At 39.1% G+C, this 10,235-nt stretch overlaps 1 protein-coding gene across 1 annotated transcript; it reads right to left on the reverse strand.

Annotated features, from left to right (window-relative positions):
• Nucleotides 1-496: 496 nt before the first annotated feature.
• On the reverse strand, nucleotides 497-7,480 carry LOC108972883 (glycine dehydrogenase (decarboxylating), mitochondrial). The gene is made up of 5 exons (XM_018939773.1): nucleotides 7,018-7,480; nucleotides 3,176-3,476; nucleotides 2,892-3,117; nucleotides 772-2,832; nucleotides 497-712 (listed from the first exon to the last, which is right to left on the reverse strand). The coding sequence occupies exons 1-5, from the start codon at nucleotides 7,313-7,315 to the stop codon at nucleotides 602-604; spliced, it is 2,997 nt and encodes a 998-aa protein (XP_018795318.1). The 5' UTR covers nucleotides 7,316-7,480; the 3' UTR covers nucleotides 497-601.
• Nucleotides 7,481-10,235: the final 2,755 nt, after the last annotated feature.

Below are 10,235 nucleotides of genomic sequence, written 5' to 3' on the forward strand. Positions count from 1 at the left end.
GGAAACATGGATCCAAGAAGCTTATCCTGCGCCTATAGAGTGCTGTGCAGTCATTTAGCCCCCAAGAGTTCCTCAGAACAAGTAGACACCTGCGTTTCGTAAATAAGATGATTGTCGTCTTCGAGGTCCCTTCAGTCCAATCCCTCTAGAACATCTCTAGGCTAGATCAAGTTGTCTTAAGAAAACAGAGTGGTGTTTACGCAATTACAACCCCTGTTATGTGAAGAATGGAACTCCTTCTTATCCAACGTCACCCTGAGTCCTATTATATTAACTAACTATTTGTATGCTATTCGAGTCGACTTATTAAAGGTCCTTTTCTTTCCTACATATTTCTTTGCCATGAAAATAGCTCGAGTCTTGGGCCTACCGTCATACAATGGCAATATTTAGGCTACTTTGGCTACGACCGAGACAAGATATCAAAACAGCAGACAACCACCGATGTTAAGTGAAATGTGTCTTTTATACTGAACCCATTGTATAGAGACATTGATAATTTTAAATTTTTTTATTTTACACTTACTTTAATATTTGAACTTAAAATTTACATTAATAAAAGAGAACACATTATTCGAACGAAAAAATTTCAATATGGTGACTACAGGTCGGGTAGGATGGGAGGGCAAGTGCAAACCAAATGCTTATCACCGTAAGCATCATCAATCCTTCCAACAGTGGGCCAAATCTTTGAATCGGGCTTAACAAACAACTGCAAAAACAAAAAAAAAGTTTAGCTTCGAAAAAGAATAACCTTTTTGGTTTACTTACCGCTGGGAAGGCCGCCTGCTCGCGGGTATATGGTCTGTTCCACTTGTCCGAGATGACCTGTGCTTGTGTATGTGGAGCCATTTTTAATGGATTCATGACCTTGTCCATGCGTCCCTCTTCGATCTCGATAATCTCCTCACGTATTGAAATCATCGCATCACAGAAGCGATCCAATTCTTCTTTGTCCTCAGACTCTGTCGGTTCAATCATTAAAGTGCCTGCCACAGGCCAAGACATAGTGGGCGCATGGAAGCCATAGTCCATTAAACGCTTAGCAATGTCCACCGCCTCAATATTGGCCGACTTCTTCAGATCGCGCAAATCGAGAATGAACTCATGCGCTACAAGTTGACTCTTCGATGACTTATACAAGGTTTTGTAGTGATTTTCCAAACGCTTCGACATGTAGTTCGCATTAAGAATGGCTACTTGGGTTGCACGTTTAAGTCCACGACTACCCATTAGCTTGATGTAAGACCAGGAAATTGGCAGAATTGCAGAAGAGCCGAATGGTGCTGCCGAAACTACGCCAAAACTTTCCTGCTCACATTCTAGTGGACTAATCACAGGATGACCTGGCAAATAGGGTGCCAAGTGTGCTTTTACGCCAATAGGACCCATACCAGGACCGCCCCCGCCATGCGGTATGCAGAAAGTCTTATGTAGATTCAAGTGAGAGACATCACTGCCATAATCCCCGGGACGACATAGACCCACTTGTGCATTCATATTAGCGCCGTCCAAGTATACCTGACCGCCATGTTTGTGGATGAGATCGCATATATCAGCAACAGTCTCCTCAAATACACCCATTGTGGATGGATAGGTGATCATCAGACAGGACAAATCGTTATTGTGCTCTGCTGCTTTGTCGCGTAAATGTGCCATATCGATGCTGCCATCGGAGAGAATACGTATGGGTTCGACTTTCATGCCAGCCATTTGTGCAGACGCGGGATTGGTGCCATGCGCCGAGATGGGAATTAAGCAGACATTGCGATGGCTCTCATTGCGGTGTTCGTGATATCTGCGTATAGCGCGCAGGCCAGCATATTCTCCCTGAGCGCCAGAATTTGGCTGAAAAGAGATCTTATCATAACCAGTAATCTCACAGAGATCCTTTTCGAGTTCACTGAACATTTGATGATAGCCTTTTGCTTGTTCGATAGGCGCAAATGGATGCATATCGGTGAAGTGACGGAAGGAGCATGGAATCATCTCGGTAGTGGAATTAAGCTTCATGGTGCAGGAGCCGAGTGGTATCATGGAATGTACGAGAGAAATGTCTTTATTCTCCAAACGTTTCATGTAACGAACCATGCGAGATTCGCTGTGGTGCGAGCTAAATATCGGGTGCTTCAAGAAAGGAGATGTGCGCAAGAACTTAGAGCGCTCGATGGAGTGTGTGAGTATATCCTGTGTAGCAAGGATTTCATCTAACGACTTGCACTTAAAGACCCACAACATATCATTAACGTCCTGAGGACGGACCGTTTCATCTAGTGCTACACCTATACTACCATCAGGGAAGTAGCGGAAGTTAATGCGTTTCTGCTCGGCACGCTTTTTGATCTCATCAATCGACAGGCTTTCCGACGGTGTGACATGCAGTGTATCAAAGAAGTGTTTGTTATTTATTTGATGGCCTGCCTCACGCAGACCTGTTTGCAGAGCTAGCGTGAAGTGGTGTATACGATTAGCAATTTCCTTCAGCCCATCGGGACCGTGGTAGACCGCGTACATAGCAGACATATTGGCGAGCAGTGCCTGCGCGGTGCAAATGTTGCTAGTTGCCTTGTCACGACGTATATGCTGCTCACGTGTCTGCAATGCCAGGCGGTAGGCATCATTGCCGTCCATATCACGCGTAACGCCAATCATGCGACCCGGCATCAGACGCACCAAACTCTGCTTGCAGGCAAAGAAGCCAGCGTGGGGACCGCCATAACCCAGCGGCACGCCCAAACGTTGCGATGTACCAATAGCAATATCGGCGCCAAATTCTGCGGGCGGGCGAAGTAGTGTTAGCGCAAGCAGATCAGTGGCGACCACAGTTAGAGTCTACGAAGAAAACGATTACTAAGCGCATACTTTAAGTTATTAATTTCGTATCGACTTACGCCATTTTTACGCGCTTTCTCCGCAAAATCCTCAATATCCTTAACATCACCGTAAGTATCGGGGTACTGCAACAAAATGCCTGATATTTCACGTCCCTCCAAATCAGCATTCTCGATCGGTCCAATTTCTGTCACGAACTCCAAAGCTTCAGCGCGTGTCTGCACCACAGATAGAGTTTGTGGATGCAACTTGTTTGACAGGTAGATCTTCTTGCGTTTATTGTGTCTGCGACGCAAAAATAGTGATTACATAATTCTATTAAGACTCCTTCGTCGAAACTTACCTCGTGCACAAGCTCATGGCCTCGGCAGCGGCAGTTCCCTCGTCCAGCAGTGATGCATTCGCCACATCCAAACCTGTCAACTCGGCTACCAAAGTCTGATAGTTAAGCAGTGATTCAAGGCGTCCTTGTGCAATTTCTGGCTGATAGGGCGTGTACTGTGTAAACCATCCAGGATTTTCAAAAACATTGCGCACGATCGTATGGGGCACGTGACAGTTGTGGTAACCCATACCGATGTAGGAACGCCAAATTTCATTGCGCTTCGCGATTTCACGTATATGGCGAACGAGCTCATGTTCGTCTGTACCATGTTAAAGGAAATTGTTGTTAGCAGTATAATTTTTGAAGTCAGGGAGGCTCGGAGAAGAAAATTGTATTGGTATTTAAACACGATTATCTAAGGGATATCTAATGAAATTTGTTCGATACAAAATGGGTGGTTCGCTTCGAAATTCTGGTTTGGTTAGCTTCTTAGATTCATAAATGTTTTAGTCAGAAATATTTTTTAAGGAAGAGGACTTGAAGGTAACAAAATTTGTTCTTGCTTCATATTCCAACTACTGTGCGATTAAAGGTCTTCAGGATAATTAGTGGTAGTGGACGAGTCATATACATACTTATACCAGGTTAACGTCTAATTTGCGGCTTCATATACAAAACTGTATATAGTCCAGATATTTCCGTGTAGGATATTTGATAGTAGAGTATTTACAAGCCTACTTTCCCATTTACGTATCAACCCATTTAGCCAAGAACATTATGTTGATGGAGTATCCAGAAACTAAAGTAATAACACACACTTTTCATGCATCCACAAAACTTAATCATCATGTGATCTCCACTTTCGGGCTCCTTACCAAAAATGTGCGGACAATTTTGCTAAAAGGATTTAATAAAAATCAAAATGAAGTTATCTCGACTTGATAGTCTATAAAATGTCCTGTTGTAAAGAAGAATAAGAAATTTTCTTTGGTTTTCAAAGGTCATTGGCCCTCAGATAGCGACAAATCGCTATAGCCAAGACTTATAAAAAATTTCCGAAGCTTGGTATGAAAAGTTAAAACTTTTTTGCGGTGGTTTTACATAATATATTCTATTAAATTGGGTCGTTTTAACAATTTGTAAAGGCACTTAATCAGGAGTCCAAAGCTTTCAGAGATGAAAATAATCTATAATTTAGGGGGTTAGGTGGGTTTCAGAGGTCCAAAAAAAAAAGGTATTTTTACGATTTTTTTTTAATACAAGCAAAAAAATTTGAAAAATATAATATGTTATATCAAAGGTACGAGTATATATTCGAATAATATCTCCTTAAATTTCGAAACAAAAATGTTGAAAATTCCGCCGTTGAGACCGCATTTCCTGGGTGTCTCTCAAAAAAGTGCTCTCGGCATGGACAGCATAACTTATTATTGGTTCATATAGAATTAAAAAACTAAGCATGTTCTGTTAGTACATATCTAAATCTCGTTTTTGAACGTAGGAATAAAAAAATATTAAAATTGTCCTTCTTTTCTCGGACTTTGAACAAAAAATCTAATATTTGGTAAAACTTTCGGCATTTTTTGGTCAGAAAAATAAGTTGTAGTGAAACAAGAAAAAACTATTCGTTCAATAACTGGATAATATTATTTCAAAAACGTGTACACAGTACGAACTAAATCGGTCGATAACTTTTCGAGAAATCGTGTCCACCGASTTCAAAAACACAGTTTCGAGAAAAACGCGTTTAAAGACAGGGCACTTAGCGCAGCTAGCCTTGMGTGCACAAGTTCTCAAGGCTGTATCTCCGAAATTATTACTCAGATCAACTTTAGAATTTAGGACTATATTCTAGAGGTATTTTAGAATTTAATAAAGCAAGGAAAAAAAATCGATTTTTGGAAATTTTCAAACCCACCTAACCCCTTAAATAATTTAAAAGATAGCATGAGAAGCTTATTTGGAAGAAAAAGGAGAATGCTTCTATCAAAATACAATTGTATACATATTTATAATTGGATTTGAGACATGTTACTAAGGCTAGTGTACTGAAAGCATTATGGTGGACCATATTTTTGGGAATACGGAATACTTCTACGGAACATGAATGGCAACTTAATGTCTCTGTTAAAATGTCTATTGGAAGAATGTATCTTAAATGAATAATAGACTATATAAGGTCATCCATATAGAGATAATTTTTGCAATAACCTTTGTGACAGGTCACGCGTGAGTCGTGTCAAGCTGTCATTTTATTTTTATTCAGTATTGTTTTGCATATTCGGCGCTTCGCTTAACTTATAGTCAGTATAATCGACCTATTGAGCGTACTGTTTGTGACACCACCTCATATTGAGCTCCAGCATTCATTATTGGATAATATTCGACCGAATAGACCACGTTCAGCACGCAGTGAAGAAAATAAAGCCACCGTGTACACAATGACCGTGGAGAGTTGATTTGTGGTCGTTCACAGCAACTCGAAGTGACGTATGGAACGACTTGGCGCATTTTACGTCGCTTTGATCTATGGGCTTTTGAAAAGTTCCAATAAGATCCTTTGTTTTCGAGCCAAATTTTGTTCAGCAACGAGGCCCATTTCTAGCTTAATGGCAAAATTCCTGCATTTAATTGAGCAGCCTAAAGAGATTCAAAAGATGCCTAGAACGGAATGTTTTGATGTAAATTGTAGGCCGGTGGCATTTTCTGTCTATTTTTCTGCAAAAATGTTGCCGGTTAGAACGTAACAGTCAACAGTCAACAGCCGTTATTGTGCCATGACAACCGACTGTTTGATGCCTGAAATTGAAGCTTGCGAACTCGGCGTTTAACAAGACGGCTCCACTTCTCACTTCTCTTTTAAAAAAGGGAACCTCAGAAGGTATGCCCTTTTAGTTATTAAGAGCGAGATCAGTTTAATTAGTATGTAAAAGTGGTGGAAATAAAGTATCAAAGTTGATGGGACCACCATCTCATGACAGATTACTTATGGTGCTTGAAAAAGGTTTAACAACTGCAAAATTACAAAAGAATTTTCATAAAGGAAGCTTTATAGAATTATAAAATATTTTAGGGATTTTTCTTTGAGCTTACTCCAATGTATCCTAAGTTCTCGAAAACTCACATTATACACATTGTCCACACAATTAACTTACTTATGGGATGTCAAACCACGGGGCAGAATTCATTGTATATTCGCCAACTATACGGCTTGTTTTATTTTGAAGCCATGGTCGAAGCAAAACTTAAATCTGTCGAACGTTTCTCTTTGCTAAAACATTTTTCAAACAATACCAAAACACGAGTATATTTCTGCAAAGCAAAACTGCTTCAAAAGTTTCATGGATTTCGTTAATTGTTATCTAGACATACTAAATTTAAGTCTAACTAAACAGTCTGACCACATGATACCGCCATGAAAGTGTACTCAAAGGCCCACATACGATATTTGTAAAATCATCAGGAAACGTTGTCAGCTCATATATTGAGTTAAAAATAAATACATCTTTTGTTGTATTATAAATAAACAGGCGATTCGCAAAACGCGTCTTCAATGCCCTAACGAACCGAAGACAATCAATGATAAGCGCCGTTGAACCGCCGACCTATGCGTATTATAATGACTGGACCCGACGCGCTTATCAGCGCTATTGTATACGAAAACCGCAGGGGGTCTGCTGACTATTGCCGATTAAGTAACACAAACAACAAGTGAATGAAAAGGGGCGATTAAAATCGAACGAATATCACGATGGAAAAGACTATGTACGGAATAAGATGCATCTTGGAACTGGGGCTATATTCGACTAGAAAGTAAACTTGTTTTGAAATTCAAAATTATGCCTCCAACAAATACTCACTTAAAGGCTTTTCCAAGTTTAGATCACGTTTCAATTGTATGCGCTTCGGTACAGCCTTTTCCGTTAGCTCCTCTAAGGATTTAAAGCCCAGCGTATCCAACATGGCGACCACATCCGTTTTACGCGGTCCAATATGACGGCTGGGGAAGTCAGATTTCGAGGGAAACAACACTTCACCCACAGGCACGGTGGCTAAGCAACGTGTTTGGTAGAGCACACGTGGCAACTGCCAAGATTTATGCGCTGACTGCGTGAGCGCGATCAGTTGGCGCGTCGGTATGCGGTTTAAATGTTGCATTATTCTTAATATTTTCAATTTATTCAAACCCAAAAATTAGAAATGATATCTGACTAAATATAGAGCACTAAGTTTTCACTCCACTTTTGTTTTCACTGCAACTAATTGCCACTACTTGAGGTGTGAGGCAATCTTCTCAAGTGAATTGCTTCTACCGCCACCAAGCGCTGATCACCGACTAACTGTAACGAGCCATTGACGTATTAACAAAGTAAGTGATCTAAGCTGCGCTTAAGCAATCATTTACTCTTATCAGCAGCAAGCATTGTCTGAAATTTCCACAGATTAAGATTTTGCTAGTCTTATCTCGCAGTTCGTGTTGGGCTCGTATGTGCTTTTATTAAAGATCTCTGCAGGAAAAAATTGCGTTTCTCTTTAAAAAAAGATGAGATGAAACATATTTAGGTTTCTGTTACCATACCAGAAGGTATTGGAAATTATGCATTGTTTAAACATTTGAAGAATCAGCTGGGGAAAAGGCTTACTGTAGGTGTAGCGTATATTGTAGGAAAAAATTGAACTTTTTATGATTAAGTCTTAAATATTCGACAACACAAATACTATTGAGAGACACACCAGATGATTTTAGTCGCAATGATGAGTTTGGTACATTGCTTGGTTGAGGCTTGGGGTTGAAAAGACTATACTCTTTATTGTGATACTTAGCAGTTAATAAGTTATAAATAAATACCAGATTTATTAGTCGAGGATGGAGTCGTATGTGGAAGTTCATGCATTTGAGGAAAGTTCTCTGAGGCCATTCATTTGGGAGTATCCATAAACGATTCTTTTAGGTGATCAAGTTTCCTCTTGGTAGGCAAAAAATATCCATTTGCGAGCTAAAGTGAGAAAGCAAAATAGTCAATCGCCAGGATTGTGCTCTGAGTTTGGGACTCGCCATGTAAAAAACACTACCAATGAGAAGAAGAATGATGGATTGCCGATCGAGCTATCCAAATACGGCGGAATACGATCTGTCGAAAGGATTCCCGGCGATTGGAATTTAAGTGTGCATGTCTAACCCACAAAATGGGAGACCCCACAATCTGCGCTGACTACCGAGGGATAAGCCTCTTCAACATCGAATATAAGTAACAATTGAGAATATCGTGTGAAAGATTAAAGCCCACCGTCAACAAACTGATTGGACCTTATCAGTGTGATTTTAGACCTGGAAAATCAAGAACTGAACATATATTTACTATGCGCCAAATCATGAAAAATACCCGTAAAAAGAATATCGGCACACAACACCCTTCGTCAATTTCAACGCTACTTTTTACAGCACGAAAAGGAGCTGCCTTTATGCCGCGATGTCAGAATTTGGTATTTCCTCAAAACTAATACGACTGCGTAAGCTGACTTTGAGCAATACTAAAAGCTCCGTCAGCATCGCGGAGGACCTCTCCGAGCCATTCGATAACAAACGACGTTTCAGACAAAGCAACTCCCTATCGTGTGATCTCTTCAATCTATATATATTTTCGCGTAGCTCCTAGGTTCCTTTCTACAATCTACTCATATAGAAAATAATTCGAGTGGCAGAGCTGAATAGAGAAATTACAATATTCTATAATAGTGTACAGTTACTGGCGTACACCGATGAGATTGTTATCATTGGCCCCAACAACCGCTCCGTTAGTTCTGCTTTCACCAGACAGGATAAGGAAGCAAAGCAAATGGGTATGGTAGTGACCAAGGGCAAGACGAAATAGCTCCTGTCATAAATCAAACAGTCGTCGCACTTCTGACTTGGCTTCCATGTCACTGTTGACAGTCATAATTCCAAAAACAATGTCGTCAGCCTTGAAATTCAACGCAGAATAACTCTTGCCAATAGGTGTTACTTCGGACGAGATTCTTCGGAAGATTAATCGAATTCGATTGAACCATAGCTGTACGAGATATTGAGATAGTTCAGCGAATTAAGAGAAAGCGGCTACGTTGGTTAGGTCATGTCGTCGGAATGGATGAAAATAATCCAGTTCTGAGACTGTTCGACGCAGTACTCGGGAATGCAAAAGAAGAGGCAAACCTGTACTCCGTTGGAGCGACAAGTTGGAGTAGGATCTGGCTACACTTGTAATTGCCAATTGGAAAAAAAATAGAAGAACGGCTGTCGCGTTGTTGTAAACTCGGCTGTACGCCGGTGTCTACGCCAATAAAAAAGAAGAAGTTTAAAGCGGGAATGGTTTTACAGTTACTATGAAAGTTTGATAGTTCGTTTTCCTTAATTATTACATTTTCGTGTCGAACCCACTTGGTTCACCCTGTACAAAACTTTCTCTACGAACGAGTTTGAGTAAAAGTCATAAGTTTTGTTTAATAATTTTTATTTAATGCGTTTTTATTGGCTTTCTTTATTATTATTATTATTATCGATATAATTATTTTGAATACCTTAACAAATAAACAAATTACATAAACTAAATAACAAAATCAATTTATATAACTATACAACATGGTACATACACATTCATAATGCATAGCATAGCTATTAAATATACCGAAAATTGCACGTCTTTAACTTTAATTGTTGCAATAATTTATAGTATAATACATAATTATTTTTTTATAAATAAATTGAAACTAAATTTAAACAACTGTGAAAAACATATGAAAAATTGTAATTTTAATTTACATAAAAATTAACAACATTTTTATATATATATTAAATATATTTTTTCACCACGTTGTTTTGTTTTTGTGTGTTTGTTTTTGTTTTTTTGTTAACACTAAAATAATTTAATTAACTTAAGCGAACTTCATTATACATACATTTATATATTTGTTTTAATATTTTTATGCTATAAATATATGTTTCATCTGTTGCTGCTTAAATTTAACTAAAATTTTGCTTTTGTATATTTAATATACCTACTTGCATTGCACTATAACTCACACACGCGCAAAATATTAT

The sequence above is a fragment of the Bactrocera latifrons genome, unplaced genomic scaffold (assembly GCF_001853355.1).
Source record: "Bactrocera latifrons isolate USDA-ARS-PBARC rearing strain unplaced genomic scaffold, ASM185335v1 scaffold_436, whole genome shotgun sequence".
Lineage (NCBI taxonomy): Eukaryota > Metazoa > Arthropoda > Insecta > Diptera > Tephritidae > Bactrocera > Bactrocera latifrons.